General features: G+C 55.4%; 6 protein-coding genes and 1 long non-coding RNA gene across 13 annotated transcripts; 3 read left to right on the top strand and 4 right to left on the bottom strand.

The window, feature by feature from the left end:
- Positions 1–20,081, top strand: LOC127588984 (protein NipSnap homolog 2-like). Of its 2 annotated transcripts, XM_052048021.1 has the most exons (11): positions 1–157; positions 809–933; positions 1,029–1,074; positions 1,145–1,239; positions 1,522–1,592; positions 1,769–1,909; positions 1,988–2,019; positions 2,294–2,388; positions 2,473–2,556; positions 2,729–2,815; positions 20,072–20,081. In XM_052048021.1, exons 1-10 carry the CDS (start codon positions 57–59, stop codon positions 2,791–2,793), a joined length of 855 nt encoding a protein of 284 aa, XP_051903981.1. In that variant the 5' UTR covers positions 1–56; the 3' UTR covers positions 2,794–2,815; positions 20,072–20,081. The 2 variants fall into 2 exon arrangements, with proteins under 2 accessions (XP_051903981.1, XP_051903980.1); XM_052048020.1 differs by lacking the exon at positions 20,072–20,081 and having other exon boundaries at positions 2,729–3,210.
- Positions 5,719–7,198, bottom strand: rps14 (ribosomal protein S14). The gene is made up of 5 exons (XM_052048023.1): positions 7,060–7,198; positions 6,330–6,483; positions 6,096–6,257; positions 5,919–5,995; positions 5,719–5,836 (listed from the first exon to the last, which is right to left on the bottom strand). The coding sequence occupies exons 2-5, from the start codon at positions 6,476–6,478 to the stop codon at positions 5,769–5,771; spliced, it is 456 nt and encodes a 151-aa protein (XP_051903983.1). The 5' UTR covers positions 6,479–6,483; positions 7,060–7,198; the 3' UTR covers positions 5,719–5,768.
- On the bottom strand, positions 8,202–16,019 carry camk2a (calcium/calmodulin-dependent protein kinase II alpha). Of its 2 annotated transcripts, XM_052048015.1 has the most exons (18): positions 15,822–16,016; positions 14,955–15,049; positions 14,770–14,829; positions 13,818–13,872; positions 13,641–13,706; positions 13,502–13,574; positions 13,322–13,424; positions 13,122–13,205; positions 12,515–12,609; positions 12,306–12,428; positions 12,122–12,205; positions 11,661–11,703; positions 10,374–10,411; positions 10,253–10,301; positions 10,108–10,183; positions 9,951–10,045; positions 9,650–9,878; positions 8,202–9,105 (listed from the first exon to the last, which is right to left on the bottom strand). In XM_052048015.1, exons 1-18 carry the CDS (start codon positions 15,881–15,883, stop codon positions 9,102–9,104), a joined length of 1,434 nt encoding a protein of 477 aa, XP_051903975.1. In that variant the 5' UTR covers positions 15,884–16,016; the 3' UTR covers positions 8,202–9,101. The 2 variants fall into 2 exon arrangements, with proteins under 2 accessions (XP_051903975.1, XP_051903974.1); XM_052048014.1 differs by having other exon boundaries at positions 10,253–10,411; positions 15,822–16,019.
- On the bottom strand, positions 16,446–18,296 carry sra1 (steroid receptor RNA activator 1). The gene is made up of 6 exons (XM_052048022.1): positions 18,053–18,296; positions 17,672–17,776; positions 17,299–17,376; positions 17,069–17,229; positions 16,886–16,994; positions 16,446–16,811 (listed from the first exon to the last, which is right to left on the bottom strand). Exons 1-6 carry the CDS (start codon positions 18,075–18,077, stop codon positions 16,627–16,629), a joined length of 663 nt encoding a protein of 220 aa, XP_051903982.1. The 5' UTR covers positions 18,078–18,296; the 3' UTR covers positions 16,446–16,626.
- LOC127588990 (uncharacterized) lies at positions 18,569–23,276 on the bottom strand. Its single transcript, XR_007959252.1, has 3 exons — positions 23,132–23,276; positions 22,833–23,025; positions 18,569–18,620 (listed from the first exon to the last, which is right to left on the bottom strand). It is a non-coding gene; the product is annotated as an uncharacterized LOC127588990 (long non-coding RNA).
- Positions 18,593–22,208, top strand: apbb3 (amyloid beta (A4) precursor protein-binding, family B, member 3). Of its 4 annotated transcripts, none has more exons than XM_052048019.1 (12): positions 18,593–18,936; positions 19,313–19,482; positions 19,747–19,793; positions 19,863–19,908; positions 20,040–20,162; positions 20,222–20,349; positions 20,655–20,769; positions 21,143–21,212; positions 21,300–21,383; positions 21,464–21,573; positions 21,655–21,837; positions 21,930–22,208. In XM_052048019.1, exons 1-12 carry the CDS (start codon positions 18,888–18,890, stop codon positions 22,110–22,112), a joined length of 1,308 nt encoding a protein of 435 aa, XP_051903979.1. In that variant the 5' UTR covers positions 18,593–18,887; the 3' UTR covers positions 22,113–22,208. The 4 variants fall into 4 exon arrangements, with proteins under 4 accessions (XP_051903979.1, XP_051903978.1, XP_051903976.1 ...); XM_052048018.1 differs by having other exon boundaries at positions 20,004–20,162; positions 21,658–21,837; XM_052048016.1 differs by having other exon boundaries at positions 20,004–20,162.
- Positions 22,385–23,765, top strand: LOC127588988 (cysteine-rich and transmembrane domain-containing protein 1-like). 2 transcript variants are annotated; one of them, XM_052048025.1, is made up of 5 exons: positions 22,385–22,532; positions 22,946–22,994; positions 23,109–23,134; positions 23,214–23,343; positions 23,498–23,765. In XM_052048025.1, exons 2-5 carry the CDS (start codon positions 22,946–22,948, stop codon positions 23,638–23,640), a joined length of 348 nt encoding a protein of 115 aa, XP_051903985.1. In that variant the 5' UTR covers positions 22,385–22,532; the 3' UTR covers positions 23,641–23,765. The 2 variants fall into 2 exon arrangements, with proteins under 2 accessions (XP_051903985.1, XP_051903986.1); XM_052048026.1 differs by lacking the exon at positions 22,385–22,532 and adding an exon at positions 22,577–22,823.
- The last annotated feature ends 2,065 nt before the right edge of the window (positions 23,766–25,830 follow it).

Below are 25,830 nucleotides of genomic sequence, written 5' to 3'. Positions count from 1 at the left end.
TGGTTGTGGCGACGCGCACTTTTGGTCCGGGCGAGCTTCCGTCCACCTGAAGCAAGATGGCGGCGCGAGTCCTTCACACGGCGCCCAGGTGGCTGACGAGCGTCAAACACTCGCAACAAACTCTCGCCACGAGCGGACCTTTTCGCGGTACCGTCAGGTGAGTTTCTGTCGAGTCCAACTCGGCCGCGGTCGATTTGAGTTAATCCGCCGCGGCATTGCGTCAATGTCAACACCGGTGACGTGCTAGGCGGCTAAGCTAAAGCTAGCCTCGGTGGCTATCACGAATGTACGCAACCGACGTCGTTTGCTAGCAGCGGTGCTGGCTCAAATGAAAACTCGACGTCAAATGGATCGCTGTTGTTTTTCTGCATGAAATCTGAAGCGCTTCGGATGTTTGTCGAATGGCTGGACGAGGAGCGGCAAAGTTGGTGACACTCCCAAAGCGCATTCAAGGTCAAAATATTGACGCGTCAACGTTCTCGTGACTGACGATTCGGTGCACAGCTCGCCGTACTCCCACAACACAAACTTGTGTCTCCCCCCCCCCCTGTCAGTCACGTGATAAAGCTTCCTGGGGGACGAGAGCAGCGTATTAGTTTCTGTGATCGCGGGCAGCACCGACCATGAACCGATGTTGACATGGGCCCTTGTCATGGGCCCAAACGGGTTCTTCCTCTTTTTTTTCCTTTGGACTTTTGCCTTCAGGGGTCGTCAAAGCCAATCGGTTGCCTCCATCTGACCCCGTTTTATGCGTTCTCGGGCCACAGTGTCAAGATTTTGGTGTTTTGTGTGCGTGCGCACGTGGCAGGAGCTTGTCTGGGCTGCAGGACAGCTGGTTCAAGTCTCTGTTTGTGAGGAAGGTGGACCCGCGCAAGGACGCCCACTCGCACCTGCTGGCTAAGAAGGAAGACAACAACCTGTACAAGATCCAGTGTGAGTTGATGCGCCGCGCCCGATCCTCACCTCCCTCGGATGCGCTCCATCCATCCATCCTCCATCCTCCGTCTTTTGCTTCCTCCCTCTCGCAGTTCACAACGTCAAGCCCGAGTGCCTGGAAGACTACAACCAACTCTGGTAAGGCACTTTGGTACGGCGCGAGTCCGATTCCCCCGTCAACCGCCGGGTGTGTCTGTGTGCGTCGCAGCGAGAGCGTGTTGCCTTCCGTCCACGCCGACCCGGAATACCCGTGCGAGCTCGTCGGAACGTGGAACACGTGGTACGGAGAACAGGACCAGGCAGGTCAGACGCCGCCGACGCTCTTGTGACGCGCTCCACTCGGCGGCCACCAATATGGGGGGGGTGGGGGGGGGGCACTTTGGGACCTCGTGACAATTTCATCCCCAAAGAGGCATCGGCTTGTTTTTTTTTGTGCATTTCAACCAAGCAAGCTGGCCTGCTAGCTTAGAGCGAGCGTGCCGTAGCCATGCTAGCGCTCGGCATCACCGGGGGCCGTTATTCAAGGCGACGGATAATTGAAGCCGCGGCGGGGTGAATGTTGAACGCTGGCGATGCCTGTTGCAGTGCACCTGTGGCGATATCGAGGAGGTTACCCGGCCCTCACCCAAGTCATGAGCAAGCTCCGGCAGAACCAGGTAAGCGCCGATCGCATTTTCCAGCCACCGTCGCTTTGGTTGCGGCTTTGCGGCAGGACGCACTTGGCGTGCGCGCGGCCCTCCAAGATCGGCCACCCGACGGCCCTTGCGCTTCTCAACTCGTTGAACGTTGTTGATGATGATGATGATGACGATGACGACGCGCTGCCCGCCAGATGTTCGCCGACTACCGGCGGGAGCGCGGCAAGATGTTGCTGTCTCGCAGGAATCAGCTGCTGCACGAGTTCAGTTTCTGGAACGAGCCGGTCCCCCGCGCCGGGCCCAACATCTACGAGCTGCGATCGTACCAGCTCAGGGTAAGCGAAAGCGCTTCCCGCACGCTCGCACCCACGGCGCAGCACGCCGCCGCCCTTGACCCTCCGTTTGCCTTGCAGCCCGGCACCATGATCGAGTGGGGCAACTACTGGTGAGTCCCTCGCAACTGCCGTATTGTCGCCATGCGGGAGTTAGGGGCTAGAAGGGGCGTTGTTTTTCTGTGGCCGCCAGCGAGGATGAAATGGAACGACGCTTGTTCTTCATGACAATAAAGCAACGAAGCGAAGAAGAGCCTTGGCGGCTATTTAAGATGAAAGTGAATGCAAGAAAAATGGCGGCCACCTCGGTTGGAAGCGGCCACTTGCCCTTGGCGGACCGGAAGCCATGGAAATAACGGCGTGGGCGTGTGGCGCTCCTCTGTGCAGGGCGCGCGCCATCGAGATTCGCCAGCAGAACCAGGAAGCCGTGGGAGGATTTTTCTCCCAGATCGGAAGCTTGTACCAAGTTCACCACTTGTGGGGTGAGCGCCGCGCAGCCTGGCTCCGGTCGTGGCCGGGATTCCGCCGCCGCTGACCGACCGCCTCATCTTGTCATCCTTTTGCAGCCTACAAGGATCTGCAGTCCAGGGAAAACATTCGAAACGCGGCCTGGCAGCGGGAAGGCTGGGACGAGGTGGTCTACTACACAGGTTTGGCCGCCGCTCTCGCTGGATTCGCGTCTGCGCGCCTCAAATGTTAGCGCCGTGGCTTGTTTTTGGTTTTTTAAGCGCACTGCCATCGTGCCATCGTCGGTTCGCTGCCTTGTTTAGCGCTATGAAGCCGTCTAAGTGTGCGTGCCCTTGACCGGACTTGCTCCCGCAGTGCCGCTCATTCAGCACATGGAGTCTCGAGTCATGATTCCCTTGAAGAGTTCGCCCTTGAAATGAACCCTGCCGGCCCCGCGACCTCGTGCGGAGGAGGAGGCGCCCCCGCCGCCGCCGCGAGGGGCTCCTGCTCGCATCTCCATCATCGCGCTCACCTCCGCCGACTCCCCGAGATATGTTTGCCCATTAACTTGATTGATTTAGAAAAACGGGAGAAGAATCAATCTTGGTTGAGTTGCCATGCTGACGCTTGTAGTTTTTTTTCCCCATTAAACAAGCAGAAGGTTCCCCCAAATGTCCAATTTGTCGATTGGATTAGTTTCGCTGGTGTTTTGAAGTGACTTTTTGGAGCTGCTCGTGGGGTGGTGGCGGCCATCGGTGCTCCCCGGCCGGAGGGAAGAGCCGCCGTGTTAACTGTTGGGTGGTCATGTCCTGCTTCCATGGCTTCGTTGCACATAATGGAATAAAACTTCTCACGAAGCCGCCTCTTGTCTTATTGCACAGCACGCGGCATCGTTTGCGCCACAACATGGAGTCTTGCTTTGAACTCATTCTGGGTGTTTGTGTAAACGTTGGCGAGGCGATTCGGTGTTGCAAGTAACGCTAGTCAGGCAGAGTACGTTGAAGAATCAACAGATTTGTGTTTGCATTCGTTAAGTTGCATGTATAGTAAGGCGTTTTTGACCCGAAAAAAACGACATAGTATAGCAAGACGTTTTTGGTCGGAAAAAAAATGACATAGTATAGTAAGGCTTTTTTGACCCCAAAATAACGACAATGTATAGTAAGGCGTTTTTGGCCCGAAAAAAACGACCATGTATAGTAAGGCGTTTTTGGTCTGAAAAAAAATGACATAGTATAGTAAGGCTTTTTTGACCCCTAAATAACAACAATGTATAGTAAGGCGTTTTTGGCCCGAAAAAAACAACCATATAGTAAGGCGTTTTTGGCCCGAAAAAAACGACCATGTATAGTAAGGCGTTTTTGGCCCGAAAAAAACGACCATGTATAGTAAGGCATTTTTAGCCAAAAAAAAAACGACCATGTATAGTAAGGCTTTTTTAGCCGAAAAAAACCGACAATGTATAGTAAGGCATTTTTGACCCGAAAAAAACGACCATGTATAGTAAGGCATTTTTGGCCCGAAAAAAACGACCATGTATAGTAAGGCTTTTTTAGCCGAAAAAAACCGACAATGTATAGTAAGGCATTTTTGACCCGAAAAAAACGACCATGTATAGTAAGGCATTTTTGGCCCGAAAAAAACGACCATGTATAGTAAGGCTTTTTTAGCCGAAAAAAACCGACAATGTATAGTAAGGCATTTTTGACGCGAAAAAAACGTCCATGTATAGTAAGGCGTTTTTAGCCGAAAAAAACGTCCATGTATAGTAAGGCGTTTTTGGCCCGAAAAAAACGACCATGTATAGTAAGGCTTTTTTAGCCGAAAAAAAACCATGTATATACTGTCGTTTTCTTCGCCTTACTATACATGGTCGGTTTTTTTTCGGCTAAAAACGCCTTACTATACATGGTCGTTTTTTTTCGGCTAAAAACGCCTTACTAAACTTGGTCGTTATCTTCACCTAAAAACGCCTTACTATACATGGTCGTTTTTTTCGGACCAAAAATGCCTTACTATACATGGTCGTTTTTTTTCGGCTCAAAACGCCTTACTATACATGGTCGTTTTTTTCGGACCAAAACGCCTTACTCTACATGGTCGTTTTTTTCGGACCAAAAATGCCTTACTATACATGGTCGTTTTTTTCGGACCAAAAATGCCTTACTATACATGGTCGTTTTTTTCGGCCAAAAACGCCTTACTAAACATGGTCGTTATCTTCACCTAAAAACGCCTTACGATACATGGTCGTTTTTTTGGGCTAAAAACGTCTTGCTATACTATGTCGTTTTTTTGGGCTAAAAACGCCTTACTATACATGGTCGTTTTTTTGGGCTAAAAACGCCTTACTATACATGGTCGTTTTTTTGGGCTAAAAACGCCTTACTATACATGGTCGTTTTTTTGGGCTAAAAACGCCTTACTATACATGGTCGTTTTTTTCGCGTCAAAAACGCCTTACTATACATGGACGTTTTTTTCGGGTCAAAAATGCCTTACTATACATGGTCGTTTTTTTCGCGTCAAAAACGCCTTACTATACATGGACGTTTTTTTTTCGGGCTAAAAACGCCTTACTATACATGGACGTTTTTTTCGGCCAAAAAAGCCTTACTATACATGGTCGTTTTTTTCGGACCAAAACGCCTTACTCTACATGGTCGTTTTTTTCGGACCAAAACGCCTTACTCTACATGGTCGTTTTTTTCGGACCAAAAATGCCTTACTATACATGGTCGTTTTTTTCGGCCAAAAACGCCTTACTATACATGGTCGTTTTTTTCGGACCAAAAATGCCTTACTATACATGGTCGTTTTTTTCGGCCAAAAACGCCTTACTAAACATGGTCGTTTTTTTCGGACCAAAATGCCTTACTCTACATGGTCGTTTTTTTCGGACCAAAAATGCCTTACTATACATGGTCGTTTTTTTCGGACCAAAAATGCCTTACTAAACATGGTCGTTATCTTCACCTAAAAACGCCTTACGATACATGGTCGTTTTTTTGGGCTAAAAACGTCTTGCTATGTCGTTTTTTTGCGGGTCAAAAACGCCTTACATGGTTGTTTTTTGAGGAGGCTAAAAACGCCTTACTATACTATGTCGTTTTTTTCGGACCAAAAACGCCTTACTATACTATGTCGATCCCGAAGGCCCCGCCAACACGATGGACAATCGGGATAAAGACGAGGAGGCCGCCTAGCATCACTTCAGGTTGAAGAGTGATTCAAAATTGAAGCCATAAAAAAAAAAAGTGACCGAATGCTTTCTTTCTTTTCTGTTTATGTTGAGCTGAAAGGAATTAAAAGCTTCCGCCAATCGGCCAGTTTGGCGTCAACTCGTTTGCGACACGACACGCCGGTTGTGGTCAAAGACGTTTATTGTACGGAATACACAATGCTCGGGTTGCCTTTACAGTCTGCGTCCGCGACGTCCTCCCTTTCTGCGCGTCGAGTCTGATGGGATGGGGGTCACGTCCTCTGAAAGCACAAAACGGCAGGCGCATCAGGAAAAGGGGGGGCGGGGCGGGCCGCGCGACTGACCGAGAAAGACGTTACCGACCGATGCGTCCGATCTTCATGCCAGATCGGGCGAGGGCTCTGAGCGCCGACTGTGCGCCCGGTCCGGGCGTCTTGGTGCTGGAAGAATAAGAAAGAAACAAAGAAGCTGACGTTACGGGCGACTAACGGTTGGGTGGGGTCAAACGGCGTCGAAATGACACGCGCACGCGCTACTGACCGGTTGCCGCCGGTGGCCCTGAGCTTGATGTGCAGCGCGGTGATGCCGAGCTCCTTGCAGCGCTGCGCCACGTCCTGCGCCGCCAGCATGGCGGCGTACGGGGACGACTCGTCTCTGTCCGCCTTCACCTTCATGCCGCCCGTCACGCGGCAGATGGTCTCCCTTGGCGGAAACGGCAAACGTTAAGGCCGCGGCGGGACGTCGAGACGGGGCGGTCGGGGGCGAGGGACTCACTTCCCGGAGAGGTCGGTGACGTGCACGAAGGTGTCGTTGAAGGAGGCGAAGATGTGGCAGACGCCGAAGACGTTCTCGCCCTCGGCCACCTGAGGTCCCAAACTGATCACCTGCTCCTCCTTCTTCTCCTTGCCTTTGCGCGGCGCCATCTCGTCTAGTCATGCGCACATTCAAAACAACATTGGGACACATCGGCTTTGGCCAAAAGAAGAAACAAACCCTTGCCAATGACGCGAAAGCGTGCCCAAACGGGCACACTTAGCTGCTAACACACCCGGTGACCACGTTCACCACAACTTTAAGATGCACTGTGGGGTAGATACGCGGGGGGGCGGGGGGGGGGTAAATAGGAATAAGACGATTTGCTGGCGACCGTGTTTCCCTCTGGACGACTCGCAGTTGCGTGACGTCACACGAGTGCACCTCCAGCCTCAAATATGCGAGCGGCGAAATTTGGCCCTCTGAGACCGAGAGGCTATCGGGTCTTTCGGTACTTAACGAGAACGTTTGCAGACGAGCACCCGAGCGACTCGCGTCGCGGCCGGCGAGCGTCGAGGATGGCGACGGGCAAAACGGGGAAGGCGTCAAAGCGGGCAAACGAGCGCGTCCAAGGCGACAATTTAAGGCCGACAAGAGCCACCGAGCGCGACGAAGACGGCCCGCGACAAAACAAAGTGCCGATGAACTCAAACGAAGGCGATTAATGAGGATGGCGAAGCGCAGGACTCACCTCAGTGTATCGCTTGTCGGGATCCAACTGGAAAAGAAAGAGGCGACCGTTTCCGGGGTTAAAGTTGCCGCCGCACTTGGCGCAGGAAGGCGGCTGCCCGCCGCTGCCCCCTGGTGGCGGGGATGATCGGATGCGCGGGGCGCTTCTGGTCAAAATGAAGCGGCAAATAGCTTATTACTGTGGCTTACTGAGTTGGCCCCACGTCTGTACTATTTTTTCATCCAAAAGCATTACGTAATTTAAATGGTTTCTTTTTTTAGTGGTGGGGGGGTGGAATAGCACTTGCCTGTTATTGTAGGGAAAGACTATATTTGCGATGCGTTTCGAATGAATCTTTTCAGACTCCACACATTAAATCCCTGGCACTTTCTTTTCTTTTCAAGACTTGATGTTTAAAAAAGGGTTTTTTAAAAAATCACATGAATACGTCATTCTGATCCACTTTTTTTTTATTGATTTTTAAAATTCGACAACACTGCACAACGCAGGAGAAATACGTGCACGTTCTCTCCCGCGTGCACGCACGTACGCACACGCCGTGTTCACTTCCTGTTACGCAGCGAGCATGCAGCCGCTGACACGTCACAACATTGACAGTTTTTTTTTTAAATTTGGAATTCTTATTTTGATTTTTTTTTTTACATTTTCTGTGTCGTCGCTTCACCTGAGAGACGTGACCGTTAGCATGTTTAGCATCGTTGGTCTAGTTAGCGTCTTAGCTCAGAGCCCAAGCAACAGCTGCTAACAATGCTAAAGCTAAAAAACCCTAGAAATGGGATTAAAAACACTACTTCCTGTACATCAATGTGACGCGTGGGCCGTCATCGGCCTCCAAATAACTGAGCGCACCAGATTTCACATTCAAAGCGATTAAAAATGTTTTTATCGGAAAACCCTGCAAGTTGGAAGGCAGGCTCACATTGCTAAAAAAAAAAAAAGAAACCCTGGCATTTCCAGTCCGATGATGGCATCAGCGCCCAGTCAAAACGGCAGGATGGTTTCCACTGAGCACGCGAGAAGATTTCACTTTCAAAGCAGTTAAAGCCAACAAAGAGAAACAAACGCAGCGGAGTTAAGAACATCCCGGGAATGGTCGGTCTATCGAAAGTTGCTAATCAATGGAAAAAGTAGCTCTAAATCAAACATGAATCTTGCTTGGACGTCAACAAGCCCAAAATCACATGAGCACGAAGCCACTCCAAACAGGAAGTTGCGTGTCAAAGTTCAAACGCATGCACTTGAAAGCGGAAGAAGAGCGCACGCACACACGCACACACACAATCATACACACTCACCCATAGAGTCGTCTAGACACCGATGTACACACAATCATACCCCCCCACACACACAGAAGACAAAGTAATTGAATTGAACGTGAAAGCTCTTCAATAGGATTAACGAGCTCAAAAGACAACAGACATCAAATGATTATTATTTTTTGTCTTTTGTATTATTACTGTTTGTTAGACTCCGCCCAAAGGGTAGTGAAGGAGGCGGGGCTTGGAAGGAGCAGACCCCTGAGGGGGCGGAGTCAAAGTGGAGGAGTTTATGGAAGCTCGAGAGGTCAAAGAGGAGAGAAGGAAGCGTCTGGATGGAACAAAATGTAGCAATCGCGATAACAACTGGATTCGGTCATACCGCCCCCCCCTCCCCCCCGACTGGTTCCCTGGCAAATCTCTCTCTCACACACACACCCCACATGCTAGCCACTTCCCTCTCCGTTTACGGATAGACATTTTGCAACGCTGAGCTATGTTAAGCCCTCCGCCCACGTGTGTGGTGAGGGACGTCTGTTATTCATGATAACAGAACTAAGGGGATATAATGAGGGGTGTGGCTGAAGCAACCCAAAAATAAAAAATAAAATAAAAAGGGGCGGGGCTTTGATTGATCATGGACGGACTAACATTGAAGCGGTTTGTTGCGGTTCGGCCCCACCCTCAGCGCCTCCACTTCCTATTTGTCGACGGGACCGGCCTTCTGTCATCCAATCGGTCGTCCGAGTGACGGTGACCTCATCAAAGGACCGCCAAGGTAGGAAGTTAGCTGAGTGGACACAAATGGAGGACAAAAAAAAGGATGAAGAATTAATATGCAGCCATTATCCGAGCCGCTTATCCTCGAGAGGGTCGCGGGCCCGCCGAAGCCTCTGCCAGGCTTCTTTAAGCAGCAGGAGAACTTTATTCTCACGAGAAAACTGCAACAATGACGGAAGGGTTCACTTTTTTAAAAAATTACGCGAGCTAGCCACCTTGTACAAACTGCTACATCGTGTTGCGTTTGGGCAGCTACGCGTTTCCGCTAGCTAATTGTTCAACTCTCGCCAGCTAGCCGCTAAAATGTCTGGCGAGCTCCCGCTGAAATTTGATCCGACTCACTTCTAAAGTGTCGTCCGGCTAGCTAGAGCATGCTCAGACAGCTAGCTTGCGAGACGTCAGCCGGTTAAAATGGCCGTTTAGTTTGAGCCGCTCAAATGTAACGCCAAAGTTTGAGCTAGCGAGCTGGCGACTTTGCCGCCGACGGGCAAAGCTGCGACCGAGCCGCGTTTTTTCCGTCCGACTCGAGTCATGTTCGGACGCGAAAGCCGTACTTGCTCAGCGTGGAGGGCGAGCCCGAGCGGTGGAAGTGGACGATCTGCCACTTGCCGTCGCGGCGGTGCCACACCCGGGTCTCCTCCGACTGGACGGTGCGCGGCGTCCCGTTGCCGTCGATGTACTGCGTGACGCGGATGTACGCGATGCACGCCGCCTCCTCGCCCACCAGGTGGATGTGAGGGTTCAAGATGGTGGTGTGCACGGGCTTGCTGTTCTTGGACCACACTGCCACAAACGCGCCATCGGTAAACGGCGAGCGGGCGGCGAGCGGGCGGCCACGGGCGAGGAGGCGCTCACGGTTTTCAAAGTAGAAGCGATGGAAGTCCAGCCCTTCCACCAGGTTGCCCAGCGCCTCGGGTTCGAACGCCGTCACGGCCGGGTCGCACATCTTGCTGCGGAAGGAATTTGCGGCGGTGTGAGCGGGCCACACTTGCGCATCCGAGCCCCCACTTACGTGTAGCTCTCAAAGTCGCCGTTGCTGATGGCCTCGATCAGCATCTCCGTCACTTTGATGATGTCCTGCTTCCTCACTGCCACGCACACACACAAGTGCGTCTTTGCGTGCACGCGAGTGTGCGACGTGGCCCTCATTTGCCTACCTCGAGTGTCCTCATCCTCAATGGTGGTGTTTGTGCTCTCCGAGGACTCCTGCGGCGACAGGAAGTGCGCGTTAGCGTGCGGGAACTTGTTAGCCGCGGATCGAGCCCGGCGTGCGCTCACCTTGACGCCGTCCGTCTTCTTGTTTCCCGTCTTCCCTCCTGCGGGCGGGACGACCACAAACACGCAGAGGAGCAGCAACAGCGTCATGGACACGGCAAACAGCGCCACCGCCTGGACCACGGGCCACATGACCGGCGCTCCGCCCGCGTACGCGAGACGGAGGCGAGCTGCGGACCGGATCCCGATCTACGCTTACGGACGACGCCCGACGCGGCGCTATGTCCACACGAACCCGAGGCCCAAATCCGAGACGTCGGCGTACCGGCCGACTTGCGGAGCTAGCGGCCTGTGGCGACAACCCTAACGTTGTGCGGCCGCAGCGCTACGCGGGTGTCCGTCCGTTTCCATCTCCGGCGCGATGTGGTCCAGGCGATCAAAGACCTCAGGAGAGGGAAAACTAAACTAAACAAAAAGATCCCCCCGCCCCCGGCCCCCGCCCCTCCAAAAAAGCATCCAGCAGCATGCGCGCAGTCCACCAAGACTTGAGGGAATGTGTGCATGTGGGCGTCAAGTACCAGGCCACTTTTAGCAAACACTCGACACCACGCATTCCTCCCAACGTGACACGGGATACACAACACACACACACACACACACACTCTGGTCTGGTCTGCATCACAACAGGAAAGGCCTTCGGGCCTTGGACCGGCGCAGGTCTCGGAACAGTAGGCTCGGACCGGGGCCTGGGCTGTCAAAGACGAGCAGTGCTAGGACCGGGACTAGTACCAAGACCAGCGCTTGGATCAATAGCAGGACTAAAACTGTGACAAGCAGCCCTAGGATCGGGACTGGAACTAGGAATCGGTCTCAGATAAAGTCAAGCTTCAGATCCAGGTTTGAGACCAGCCCTGAGGGAGATCTAGCATTAGCACCAGGACTAGCGTGAGTAGGACCTTGGATCAATTCTAGACTAGGAACAGTCTCAGAGCTGATTCTAGCCCTGGACCAGATCCCAATGATGGGGGTGGGGCCAGGTTTAGTACCAGGACCGGAACCAAACAAAAGGACTAAGACCAGGTCTTTGACCAGATCTTGCGACAGGACTTTGTGAGCTTGTTGACGTGGAAGCTAGCTACAACAACAACCGCTATGAATAGACTACAAGGTGATTGACATGGGACCACAGCTGCCCCCACCCCTCGAGACCCCCCCGCCCCACACACACACACACGCGGTGTAAATGTGACAATCGTGCCGTGGCTAGCAGTTAGTCTGCTGTTAGCGTGCAAGGTCAGACCGGGAAATTTTTCACATGAACTTTGAAGCCGTTCATCCGTGTGGACCCACCTGAGAAGTTGCGGGTGGCCAACATGGTGGTCAAGATGGCGCCCTGCAAGAAGAGCCAGGAAACAAGGGAGGGAGGAAGAAGAGGGGAGTAAACAAGGTAGCAAGTAGAAAGTCAAGAGGGGAGGCAGGAGGCAGGAGGCAGGAGGCCGGGCCGTGCCGTGCCGGGGGAGCAAAAATAAGAGAGCGGAGGAGGGCGGCGGGAGGGAGCAAGGGGACGACCAGCAAAAAGAGAAGAGGAGCCAGTCCCAAAATGGAAAAAGTCGAGAGATGGAAGGAGACGAGCGAAGGGAAGGAAGCAGACAATCAAGTCAAGTCAACGTGATGGAGGGACAAAAGAAGAACGGAGGGAAGCGAGACCTTCAAAGGGAGCGAGGAGAGGACGAGGAGAAGGCGAACGCGCCAGCCGGCCCGAAGACCGACTGGGAAAACGGGCGCGGAAGATCGATCACATGAGCGCCTACCTTGAGCTTGCGGCGGGCGTTAAACTTTTTCAGGCATTCCACCGTCTCCTGCCGATGCATACACGACGCCACCGTGGAGCGATGCTGCGGTGCACAAAGCGCCACGCGTTAGCACACACACACACACACACACACACACACGCGTTAGCCCGGAGCCCCGTGGGAGGGGCCGACGGTCGCTCACAGAGATCCAAGGGTGCTTGAGGGCCTCGGCGGCCGAGATGCGTTTGGACGGGTTGATGGTCAACATCTTGTTGATGAGATCTTTGGCCTCGGGGGTCACCGTGTCCCACTCGGGCGACGGGAACTGCGAAGGACAAAGAGCGGCGTGGCGAGCGAGGGTCGCGCGAGCAAAGGTCGCGCGAGCAGCCGCCGCGCCGCGTGACCTCGTACATCGTACGCTCCCGCTTTGATCTGCTGATACAGACGGTGCTGGTCTTCATCCCAAAAGGGAGGGTAGCCCACCAGGAGGATGTACAGGATCACACCTGAGGGCGGAAAACGCACACCCGTGAGACAGCGACGACGCGCCGCGGACAAGGAGGGGACACACCTGGGCGCGGGGAAAAAAAAAAAAAACACAGCGAGGAGATGCGAAAGCCGTCCGGCGCCTCCGGCCGCAAAAAGACCAAAGTCGGGGTTGCGACCGAGGACCCGCACGACAAGGACGCAGAACATACGAGCGAGCGCGCGTGGCCGAGCGCGGGCTCCAGAGCCGGCGGACCGAAGGCGGATGAAGTGAGGACGCACGTGCAGGACGCGGCCCGAGGAGACAATACACACCTGAGCACACAAAAGACACACCCCAGGAGACAGGACACACCTGAGGAGAGGAAACAAGGAGACAAGTGGAGGAAAGAAGGTGATGAACAGAGAGAACGGCACGAACGCACGAACGCACGCACAGAAAAAGGGGGCGGGGAGAGCGCAAAATGACAAGGCGACAACGAGGAGACGACCGACAGAGACAAGACAAGGTGGAGACGGTTTAGGATCTGACCGCAGGCCCACAGGTCCACGGCTTTCCCGTAAGGGTCCTTCCGCAGAACTTCAGGAGAGAGATATCCAGGAGTTCCCGCGAAGCCTGAGCACACACACGCAACATGGTCGCTCGGCCGTTGTCATGGCGATAGCAGATCGGGGACGGCGACGATGCCGATGAAGATGACGACGGCGGCGATCGTGATGATGTCATCTCACCGAACCAGGCCTGCTGCTCGCCCTCCACCTCAATGGCCAGCCCGAAGTCGGCCAGCTTGACCGCCGCCCCCTTGGACTTGGAGGCCAGCAGCAAATTCTCCGGCTGCGCGACAACAACAACCATGCTAGCTGAGCGCGCGGGGTCGGGGGGGGGGGGGGGTCGGGGGAGAGGCGGCAAACCTTCAAGTCACGGTGGACGACGCCCATCTGGTGACAGTGAAGCACCGCCTCCAGAATTTGCTGGATGCAGTGGCTGTCCACAAAATTCAAAGGTCAAAGGTGCCGGATCATGCTAATGCTAATGCGTCGCGCCGCTCACCTGGCGTCGGCTTCGCTGTAATACTCTCGGGCGACGATGTCTTCAAACAACTCGCCGCCGGTCACCCTGACACGCACGCACGCACACACACACACACAATGCCGAGTCCGCCTTTCCGATGGTGCCGACGGCAGCGGCAGTGACGTCATAGGTCAGAGGTCGGGCGAGAAGACTCACAAGTCAAAGATGAGGTAATGATGAGCCTCCTCCGAGATGCTGTCATGAAGGCGCACTGCAAGGGGGCGACAGGAGGGGGAAACGTGGACAAAAAAAATAGAATCATGAAATTTGGGGGCAATTCGAATGTTTTTTTTCGCAGATGCCAATGAGAAAAAAAAAAACCTCAGGTGCACCAAAGCGGCCAATCAGAATGCCGGCTGAGGTCGAGCGTCCAATGGCAGCTGTGTGGGTGGGCGATGCTCGACAGATAGCGAGGAGGCTTACGTAACATCACCCGCTCCGTGCGTGTGCGTGTGTGTGTGTGTGTGTGTGTGTGTCCTTGTGTTGCCAAGCAACAGTGTCTTCAGGTGAAAGCGTCAAAAGCCTCCCGACAACTCACACACACACACACACGCAGCATTAGCGCAGTGTGTAGGAGTGTTTGGAGAGAAAAATCTAATTGTTTCTCTCTAAGAGCTTTTTTTAACACAGGTGTGTGTGTGTGTGTGTGTGTGTGTGTGTGTGTGGGCAGCAGCAGCAGCAGCAGCAGGCCTGCTTCTTTGCACACGCCATGGCAACCTCAATGCAGGGCCTTGCATTGAGCACATGGCGTTTTCAATGCCAGGAGGTCACGTGACGTGAGAGGGGCTGCCCACGGATGCTTTTTAAAAATGTCTTTACTCATCTGTACCAGTTTCACGATCGAGTCCAAATAAGTTCATGAGATCAATGAGAAAAAAAAAAGAAGTACATTTCTGAATGTGTTCCGTTTGACAAAAAAAGAGCTAAATGTATTTAGCCCCGCCCCTTCCTAATCAATGATGTCACCGCTCAGTCAGCGTCGGCGTTCTCCAACCACATCTCGGTCACACCATGATGACATCACATGAATTATGGACGGGTGCGGCGTCCATAATTCATGATCGTCATCCTCGGGCCCCCCCCCCCCCACCCCCCTGCGGCGACTCACCAATGTTGGGGTGCTTGAGCAGTCGGCAAATTCGAGCTTCGCGGTCCAGCTTTTGATGATCTGACGACACACAGAGACAGACCGGGACAATGTTTGCATTCGGGCAAAGGCGTCATGGGGCCGTGCCCGTTCCCTGCCCCGAAACGACCCCCCCCCTCCCCCGCTCGCCACCAGTGGCATCTCACCTCGCGCCGACAGCTTCTTGGTGTTGATGATCTTGGCGGCGAACTCCTGACCCGACAGCACCTTCACGCAGCGGCGCACCACTGAGAACGCACCCCTGCCGGCGGACGCACACACGCACACACGCACGCAACTTCATCACACGGGTGGGCAAGAAAGAAAAGAAAAAGGACACCAGGGGTGGAGGAGGGAGGAAAGGTCCAAGGAAGCGAGGCGGGAAAGGAGAGAAAGTGAGCAGAGAAACGGGGCCAGCAAGCGAGGAAATGAAGGAAAGAAGGGTGGAGGGAGCTTGGAAAGGAAACGAGGGAGGAGGGGAAAGAGGGAGCGAGGAGATGGGAGAGCAAAGAAAGAAAAGGAAGCGGGACAGCAAAGAAGAACGCAAACGAGGTCGCCAGGAAGGAACGCGGTCAGAGGGCGGGAGCGAGGAAACAAGTGAGCGAGGGGCGAGGAGTCAGGCCGCGAGTTAAGGAAACGAGGGAGCCAGGAAACACAAGAAGCCGCTTAGGAAAGTGATTGTGATCGGGTGACGGCAGCCGATCGCTAGTGGCCGGCTCGCCGCCGGTTGTCACGCAGCTTTGCGGGATGTCACGTCAACGCCAAAAGAGGTCGGCTGCTTCCCCAGAGTACACCCACACGCCTTATGTAAGAGACACCCGCGGAAGCGCCAGCGCTTGTGTGTGAAGGTGGTGAGTGGGATGAGGTCGCAGAGGTGCCGCGCTCATCCGTCCTCCATTTGATCCGGTCGCCGTACGCCGTCCGTCCATCCGTCCGGTCTCGGTCTCGCCGCACGAGCGCGCATTTCAACCGACGCAACTTTCGAACTGGCCGTCGGCGCGCTCGACGCAAAGTGAACGGACGCATCCACTTACTTTCCCAGCTCCTCGTACAGTTGATACTCCTCGGTGAAACGAGTGCAGATGACCGTTGCCATGGTGACCCGGCGGCGGGACGACAGTCGGCGGAGAAGCCGATGGCGATGACGGCGAAGGTGCCCGGCTGGATGGAGAAGAGGAGGAGAACGAGAGAAACGCCAGCCAGAAGAGGAAGATGACAAAGAAGACGGAGGGGACGGCGAAGAGTGGCTCCTCCGCTGCTTCTGCTGCCCGCCTACTCAGCCCCCCCCCCGACCCACCCTCCCACTACCGCCAGCCAATCGCGGACCGGGACTCGCGCCTGCAGGGTCGCCATGGCAACTGCATCCTCTCATTTTTGCCAATGTCGAGCCGGCAGCTCCTTTGAAGAAAAGACGTGGAAATATTGCACCTTTGTCAAAAAACATTTTCTTTTGTCAACATTTGACTCGGGCCCACTTGGACCTTCCTCACGTACTCGTGGTGCCTACCAGGCTCTTCTTCAGCAGCTTTTTTTTTTTGGCTCTTCTACTCACACATATAAATGAGCCTTTGTCGCCGCCTGCTGGTCACGTTTGGTCCCCGCAGGCAGCGCGCGGTGGTGCTTTGAGAGTACAAAAGTCATCCGTGACACGTATGACGTCACGATATCCATTTCTTTATTCTCGTCAAGTCAAACAACCAGAAAGAAGGTCCCACTTTGTCGGCGGCGAAGCGCTGCGATTGGTGGGCTGCCGGAGGGTCGCTGTGGCAACGGCATTCTCCCTCCTCCTTCCTCTTGGCCTCCCGCTACCGTCGCCCAGGCCAGTCTGCTTCGAAAGGGTCACGACTGACAGTCGTCGCTGTGGTCCGACTCGAGCGCCGCCGCTAGCGCTTGGGGGCGCAGCTTTCGGGTCTCGGCGATCAGCCGCTTCACGCCGACCATCCATTGGCTGACCTCGGTCACGTGATCCACCATCAGTGAGCGATGGATCTCGTCGGCCCGGTCCCAGCGTTCCGCCTGCAGCTCTGGAGACGCGCACGAGCGCTAGTCACACACGTGCGGTCACAACAACGGACGGACGGACGGGCGGACGGACAACCTCGCGACAAGGCGCTCATGCGTCTTCTCACAGGAAGACTCAATCGACCTGACGTCCAGCTGTCCTTAAAGAGGCGGAGTCTCTTTTCCATGTCGTTACACACCTGAGGCTGCGCAAACGACAAACCTTGCTTTGGAACTCAACCGACCGTTGATGACATCATCGGCGGGTTCGGCAACCGACCTCCACGTCGCTCCGGCACTCGGCCAGCGCTCGCAGCAGAACCTCAAGCACGCGCTCCACGTCAGGCTCGGCCTCCGATCGGCCGCGGTCCTCGTTGCCCCGACCGCTCACCGGCCCCGCGGCAGCCGCGGGAGGCGTGGCCTTCCAGCCGGGCGCCCGACCTGTTGGGCGACGGAGGAGACGTTTTGCAACGTCCTCAATCCAGCTCCAAAAAAACGGCAGCGTCTCACCTGCGGGCGGGGGGGCCAAGCCACTTGGCGGCGGACCTGAGGGGCTGGGATGAGGAGTCGTGGGCGGGGCCGCGGCATCTATTGACCAATCATGAAAAAGACAAGCTCGATGATGGTACACGACCATGTAAAATACTCTGCGACTAACGTTGAGCAACACGGTAGCGCTACACAACTCAACACTGGAACGTTACACACGCAAAACATAATGTGGCCGATTACACGACACGTTGGAACTGACGCTACAATGACAACACATCACATGACTGTGACCTGCGACTGACAGTCGACCACGACGCACACCACACACCCACAACCCACACACAGGTAGAGTGTGACAAAGGCTCCACGTATACAAGAAACGTTACGAGACCGGGCAGCGTGGGCCTCTTGTTCAAGAGGGTCCTCTGTGGCGTGCGGGCCGTCTGGAGGCCGTAGGAGAACTGAGGGGGGTCGTTCCATCCTCGTTCCTGGTTACCTGGGCGACCACACGGTACATATTGATTAGTGCACTTGTCTGATTGTGCTACTTTGTCAACACGGAATGTACGACGAGCAACAAACGTTATTAAAAGTTGCATTCCGCTATATACGTAATTATGCGGTCAGTGTGAAAGGACACGTGACCTGTGCTAAGATTGTGTACACAACAGATCGCCTGTGACGTGTCGGACTAGCTCGTAGCTGCGGTAAAGTCGACACCGATTTTACGGGACGTATTTGTCAATATACTTAAAATTTTTGATCCTCCTACCTGGTTTGACGTACATGTCCTCCATTGTGTGTCGAAATTGAGGAGACTAAGATGACTTTAAAATAGCCGGCAAAAAAAAAAGGCCACATACAAAACACGACGGTGTTTTATTTCCGGGTTAGGAGCAGCGTCGAGATGACGTCAGTAGTAATCGGTGTTCAATTTTAGTTTAGGTTAATTCTCCCCTTTGGCGTCGCACTACGATTGTGAATGTGCGACGACTGTTCTTGTCAAAAAAGTCTCCGGGACCGGGGCGTGGCTACTTTTGAACGATTGGAAGATACGCATACAGTATTTATGTCGCGTTTATCTAGTGCCGTAAAGTATCCGGTCTGTCGTAAAGGAGTGACTGATTTTTTCATGTTAAAAAGTCCCCCTCAGAATACAATAAACGTTTCCCCAGAAGAGCATTGTATGTGAAAGCATTTTGAGAAGATGATAAATAAGTAAAGAACATTTTCACGTTCTCTCGCGCGACGTCATCGGAAGGCGGCGCCAGAGCTGGGCGGGTTTGACGGGCACTCTTGACGTCATCGTGAGGGAGGAGAGCGGGAGGGAGTGGTTTTGTCTGCTCCATCAGTGAGACAAGAAGACACTATTACACAAGGACTCCAGACTGACGCCGTTGCCTTGGAAACAAAGACATGCAGAGAAGTTGAAGAACCTTCATTGGAGCCGACGAGTGTGTGTGTATTTGCGAGTGATGGTTTATGACTGTGAGAGTGTGTTTCTGCGTGTGGGCCTATGAGTCTGTGTGCGCGCGTGCGTGCGGTCGTGTGTGTGCGCGCGCGCGCGAGGTGCGTTCACTCTGGAGGGCAAGCGGCCGATTGGAGCCATGATGGGAAAGGACTACACGTTGGCCATCATCATTGTCAACTGTGACGGTAAGAGCTTTTCATGACATCAACTTTGCCACACGCTTTCTTTTCCGAGTAAAAAGAGTAAGAAGAAGAGGCGGAAAAGAAGCCTCCCCCGCTGCACTTCCTGTCTGTGGCGCTTTATGAATTATTCAAGCCTCTTCAGCGACTTCCTGGTCAGCAGCGTCATTGACCTGCAACCACGTGACACCTAGCAGATGTTCACGCTAAGTGCGAGTCAGCAAAAACAAACAAACAAACAACCCCGCAAAAGAAAAAAAAAACACTCCACCGCACCTGTACTTGAATTGCGAGGTAAACCGATGATGCCGCGAAGCTCGCTGGCCGCCATTTCGTTCCGGACTTGCCGAGGCTGACTTTGCTGTGCGGCTGCGTGCGTTAGACAACATTTGGAGCGACCAGAACCTGCTGCTGGACCCGGACCTTCCCTCCGGTTGGAGGACCATCCGTGACTCCACAGGAACCTACTACTGGCACGTGCCCACCGGCGCCACCCAGTGGCAGCACCCCCGTCTCGAGGAGAAGCCGATGCTGCCGCAGCCTGACGCGCAGGTAGCGGCCTCGTTCTCGTCTACTCGCGTTGGGTCACGTGTACAAAGGTTCTTTCATGTTAAGACAACTTCCTGTCTATGGCGGAGGTGAACTTGTCGATTTAGTTCTGTGTCCCAGATGGACCCCGGCGTTCTATTTTGATTCCATTTCCGGTCTGTGGCCCGGGCGGGCTCGTTTTATTGAGCCACACGTTCCCATCTGTGTGTAAAGCGTCCAATTTGCGGTCCATAGAAGCTCTCGTTCTCCTCTGTTTGTTCTTGGAAGGCTGCACAAGGAGCAGCGGGCTTCGGGGCGATCCCGCCTGACGCCAGGTAACTTACACACACACACACACACACATGCCCACGCGCACGCAATTTGTGAATTTGCGGCGGTCGCAGGTCTTGGAGGTTGGACGACTCCCGTCACCATGACAACAACTCGCAGGTACGATCACACGCAAACACAAAAGCCGATCGCCGCCGGTGCGCCCGACCTTCTCCCCGCATGTGTGCCCCTTTCCGCCCACGAACCGCGTCCGGCAGTGTTTCTCGGTGCGCTCGCTGGGCTGGCTGCAGGTGGAGGAGGACGACTTGTCGCCGGGTCGCAGCAGCCTCGTGGTGGGCAATGTGATCCAGCAGCTGTCTGGCTGCGGCGGCGGCCCCCCCGAGCAGACGGATGGGTCGGGGACCTTGGGGGAGGTGAGACCGGGCGCCACCCGCGCGCGCGCGTCATCTTCCTGACGGGCGTCCGTCTGCAGGGCCGCGAGATGAGGCTGCTGCTGAAGCGGGACACGCTAACTCTGGTGGACCCGTTAGACTGCAGCGCCTTGTACAGTCAGCCAATCGCCAACATCCGGGTGTGGGGGGTGGGCAGCAACAACGGCAGGTGAGCCGCTCGGGAGCAAGCTGCCTTGTACCGTCTCACCCGTCCTCCTTTTTTTTATTTTCTTTTATTTTGTCACGGAACAAAGCACCTGCTTGGCTTTTCATGCTAAGCTAAGCTAGGCTGAGCTCGCCGCGTTAAGCTAACACGTCACTGATCACCGTGTGTCTCTTTGAACGCCGCCTCACCCCCACCTGGCAGGGACAGGTAATGCGCATACGCACACCAACGCGGCACCCCCGCGCGCGTCCTCGCGGAGGTGGCGCGGCAAAAACATCCAAAGGAATGTGGCGTGTGCTCGCCCGCAGGGACTTTGCCTTTGTGGCGGCCGACAAGGACAGCTGCGCGCTCAAGTGTCACGTGTTCCGCTGCGACGCCCCCGCCAAGGCCATCGCGAGCGCGCTGCATCGTATGTGCTCGCAGGTTAGTCGCACCCGAGCCGCCCCGCCTCGTCGGGCGCACGATGATGTCACTCGTGAAGATGATTTCGCGCAAACACCGTGTCAAACCGGATGGTGATGTCACGCATAGTTTTGTCCCTCCTGGTGATGACGTCATGCCAGTTGACAATATCACATATGATGATGCCACACACAAGGGTCTGATCACACATCAGAAGATGTTGTCAGTGCACGGCCCCCCCCCTGATTATTTTCCCCTTTGACCGGTGAGAATTTTATCGTCCACTGGATGAAAATCCTGCCGCCGCCTAGCGATGAGATGAGGGTATTGCAACGTGTGCCACAAGATGATGATGATGATGATGATGATGATGTTCCACTGCCGGCGTCCTCAGATGATGTCCCGGCAGACGTCGCGCTCTCTCTCGGCGGACGGCATCTCGCCCGAGGACCTGCCCCGACAAGGTGACGGGGCCGCCCGGCCCCCTGCGCTCCGCTCCAATCGGCAGCCGTCCCGCTGACTCCTCCCTCCTCCTAACGCGTATCTTTCAGTGGACTTCCTGGAGGCGGGGCCTGAGCGCATCCACAAGTTTGACGTCCACTACGTGGGCAACCTGCCCGTGTCCTGCGCCATGGGTACCCGACCCGAACGTCACGCGACGGTCCGGTTCGCGGCCTCGTCCTCACAACCGCGTGCGTGCGTTTGCACGTGGCAGGCATGGAGGTGTTAAACTTGGCCATCGAGAGCATCATGAACTCCACCCGCCGCCACGAGTGGGAGGCGAGCGTCGTCCAGGTGACTGACAACTTGCTGTCTGTCTTCAAGGTACGCTCAACTCCCTCCCACCCCCAAAAAAGTTTCGTTGTGTATGCGAGGAGCCCGGTTTTCTTTTCCAACTTGCAACAGCAGGAAGGGGAGGAGCCAGTGTGGGCGTGTCAGGTGCGTTTCCTCAGCTTCCTGGGCGTCGGTCACGACAGCCGCACCTTCGCGGTCATTGCGGACGGCGGCCGCCAGCGTTTCGAATGTCACGTCTTCTGGTGCGAGCCGGACGCCGGCCTCTTGTCCGAGGCCGTCCAGGCGGCGTGCGCGGTGAGCTTTGCGTTGCCTTTTTCGCCGCCGTTGGGAAGAGCGCTGGAGTGCAAGTGTTTCCGCTCGCTTCCTTCCCGCCGTGGATCTTTCAGGTGCAGTATCAGAAGTGTTTGGTGGCTCAGACGCCGCCGCCCAGGAGCCGGCTCGAGGTGAAACGCGCCAACTCCATGGACGGCGGTGCATCGCCCCGCAAGACAAACGGCGGCCGCGGCGTTCGCAGGGGCATGATGGCCTTCTTCGACACCTTCCGCAACAAGCAGGCCGCCGCCTCGTAACCCCAAAATGGAGGACGTCCCCATCGGGCCAGCTTGGCTTGGACTTATGTGCGGTCGCGGATGCTCACTGACAAAATAAAGTTCATGTTGCTCTGACTTGATTTGGAGGAAGCGATGTGACAAAAATGTCACCTTACATTGAAAAAAAAAAAAGGACTCGTGAGCGCCCCCTGTTGACCGTACATGACTTGAATACGACCGTACTTGGATTGGACGTGACAAAGTCAATATACAAATACATGCATATGCCAAAGTGGTGTTGGAGCAAAAAAAAAAAGGGGGGTGTGCAATGGGAGGAGGGAAGGAAGAAAAAGAGGAGGAGGAGGAGGAGGAGGGAGCCAAGGAAGCCGTGACCTCCCCCAAGGCCACGTGAGCCGAGCCGAGAGAGCGTTGACGTTGGACGTGCGGCTGAGCGTGAAGGTAACTTTTCTGCTTCTTCCGCTTCTCGCGCTAACGTGCTTGATCCAAAGCTCCACGTTGACCTTTTAGGGTTGACCTATTGGAGGTCACGTTTCATTTGAGACGGCGTCAAATCGGGGCCTTCAAAGTCTTGCCGCGCCACCTCAAACTTTCGCTCCCTTCGCAGAACATTTCTACGTACGCCACGTTTACCTTCCGCGCACGATACGATCCGTCATTTTCATACATGTACGTCTTTTTCGAGCGGCGTCCGCCGAACAATCGACAGTGCGGGGAGAGACGGTCGCCACGGTAACGTACCTCAATTGGATTAGCTGCGCTATGCGCGGCTGACAGGCCGCCATTGTCCGCCGGCCGGCGTTGGCGCCGTCCCCCTGACGTGGTCATCCGTGACATCATTTTTGTCCTTCCAGATGAGTTGTGAGCACCCGCCTCCGTATGCCCCGCCTCCACCGGCCCAAGGTGCGTACCGATTGGTCCAAAGTTCCTCGGGCTAGATGGAGAGAAGTGCAGCCTAGTTCGAGTCCTTTTTTTTTTGTTCAAATCCTCTGTCTGCGTGTCTGTCCGTCCGTGTAGGCTTTGCGGTCGGCGCGCCTTACCAGGTAGGAGCGCGCGGCACCAGGCCTTTGCGCCGCCACGCCTCACAACGTAACCTTCCGTCCGTCCGTCCGTCTGTCGCAGGCGGCGCCCTCCTCCTATTACCAGGGCCCGCAGCAGTTCGGGACCCCGCTCGGCTACCACGCGGCCTTTTACGACCCCCCCCAAGGCTGGGATGCCCCCAAGGCCTACGGGGGGCCGCCCAAACACACGGGTAGGTTGCACTGTCATCTTTTGTCACGGTTATGTTCCCTTTGCGACCACCAGGTGGCATTGGAGGGCTTGGCCTCCAGCCGTCGCACCCCTTGGAGCGCCGCCGCCGCCGCCGCCACCGCCACCGCCACCGTAACGCGGTCATTGTGTTTCAGTGTATGTGGTGGAGCAGAACGAGGGTGCGGGGCGCGGCGGCGCCGGCGCCGGCGGATGCGGAGCCTTGAGGTCGCTGCTGTCGGCGTGCTCCACCCTTCTGTGCTGCTGTTGTCTGTGCGACCTACTGACGCGTCACCTCTGACCCGCCGGCGTGCGTTGCTACGGCGATGACGACGACCTGTCGCGCCATCACTTGGGTGATCTCGCCTGACCCTGCAAAGTAATAAATATACCTTCATGTCCTCGGTTTCATTGCCGCGATAAAAACGTCATTGTGTCGTCATTCCCTCACCCGCGCCCCCTGTTGGAAGAAGCTTGAACTCCGGCGTCCGCGAGGTCCTGCGTGTTTCGCCAACTCTGACGGAGCCCAATCGGTTGATCGGGATGCTTATCGGCGCGTGGTTTGAATCAGCCGCCTTGGAGGGGGGGGGGGGGCAACGTGAAAAACGAGCGCAAACGGGACTGTTGCGCTCACACCATGACGACCCCAGGGGGCAGACCTGCGCCGTTTACTGCGAGGGAGGGAGGGCAGACATGGAAATTAGGAGGGAATCACCGCCACTCGTCAGTGAAGAAAGAAACCAATCAACAATCAATCATTGACCATAAACGAGTAACTGCGAGCATGTTGACAACGTGGCGCTCATACATCGAGGAGCCCTCGTGGTCTCTCTGGCGCACACTCACGGGAATCCATCCATCTCTGGAGTCCACACGCGGCAGCTGCTCTCGTGTGGCCTCCGCGGCCCACCGGGACCATCGACGACAGATGTCGACGACATGTTTGCGCGCGCTGAGGATAAGCCACTGCAGGTCAGAGGTCAGCTCATGCGCAGCTGCGGCGCCGCGGGCGGCGACAAAGACGACGAGAACCATGAAAACCGCGGAGAGACGAGAAACCTCCTCAAACGGAAAAGTGAGAGCGTCGTCGCGAGAGTGGCCCCCGGGGGAGGGAAAGATGGTCGAAATGAAGCCGGGATAGGGATGAGGAGGATGAAGACGCTGAACAGAAGGAACTTCCGTCAACAGGAATTGAGAGCGCGCTAACGCGAGTGGCCTCGGGGAGGCAACGTGGGAAAAGGAAGCCGGGATGACGATGAGGCGCAAGATGAGGAGGAGGAGGACCCCCCCCATAAGTGTCAGCATCTTTTTGTCGTACGTGGAATCCAGCGGGGGGTCGGTGCGGTTCGGTCAAGTCTGAGATGAAGCATGGAAACGGGAAGGGTGCCGGAACAGTACCCTGCGGTGCGCCTCAGAAAGCCAGCCATTCACCTAGACGGATGAGATGATCTCAGGAACGTCGGGAGCCCGGGGCACGGGGGTCCGGAGAGTTGACCCTGCAACTTTTTGGACAGGACCGCTCGGTGTCGCGACCTGAGCGGCGGCCCGTTGGCGAGCAGGATTGAGTCGTCGTGGCCCTATGATGATGATGATGATGATGATGAAGGGTGAAGAGCGGCCATTATTATGATTAGCATGCCAAGTATCGTTGGCGAGCGCGTTTGAGGCTATTCAGCGGACATTTGTCAGCCGCTTCCTGTCGCCCGCGGCGGCACTTCCTGTCACAGCCATCGCACGCGCACTCGGCTAGCCGGCTAATGAGCAAAGGTTCATGGCTCATTTTCTCCGTACCAAGTGGGCAGCGCTGCGTGGAGGGAGTTGGGGGGGGGGCTAAGAGCTGTGTGTGTGTGTGTGTGGGGGGGGGGGGGGCTCACAAAGGGTGCGTGTCGTCGCCCACGCAGGAATTGAACAATTTGTTTGTGCTGAACGCACACGCTGAAGTCAGCACAAACATCACGCCTCAGCGCAAAGCTGCTCCAATTTAACGAGATGCCAAACGCGTGTGTGTGCGCACACACACACACACGCACGCACACGCGCACACACACCACCTGACCTGATGATGTCATCTTGATATTTGAATGGCGCTTCAGAAAGTGCTGAGGATGAAAAACATGAAAGGAAAACATTGAGATGCGTTGCGTAGTCGCGCGTGCGCGTCTTCATGCTCTGCCCGTACAGATCAAAGAGCGTTTGAGAAGAAACGTCCTTTTTGCTCGTCTGATTGGCAACGTGATCCACCAATCAACGGCGACGATTTCCCCGATGGCCGCCGAGCCCAAAGGAGTCGCGACCCGGGCGACGGAGCTCATCTCTGCGCTCCTTGCCGGCAACGCTCCGGAACGCCTCTCGCCCGAGGCCACGCATTGGCGTCCCCCAGCTGTGTTGCCCCAACTCACCCCCCAGCACCCCCCCCCCTCGCCCCGCAGTCCGCAGCTGGCACAAGAACACGCTTCATCTTCTCTCCGTCTTCGCTCCTCATTTTCCTCTT

The sequence above is a fragment of the Hippocampus zosterae genome, chromosome 16 (genome assembly GCF_025434085.1).
Source record: "Hippocampus zosterae strain Florida chromosome 16, ASM2543408v3, whole genome shotgun sequence".
NCBI classification, from domain to species: Eukaryota; Metazoa; Chordata; class Actinopteri; order Syngnathiformes; family Syngnathidae; genus Hippocampus; species Hippocampus zosterae.
The sequence above is the reverse complement of the archived record's forward strand: the minus strand, read 5'-3'. Positions and strand labels throughout refer to the sequence as shown.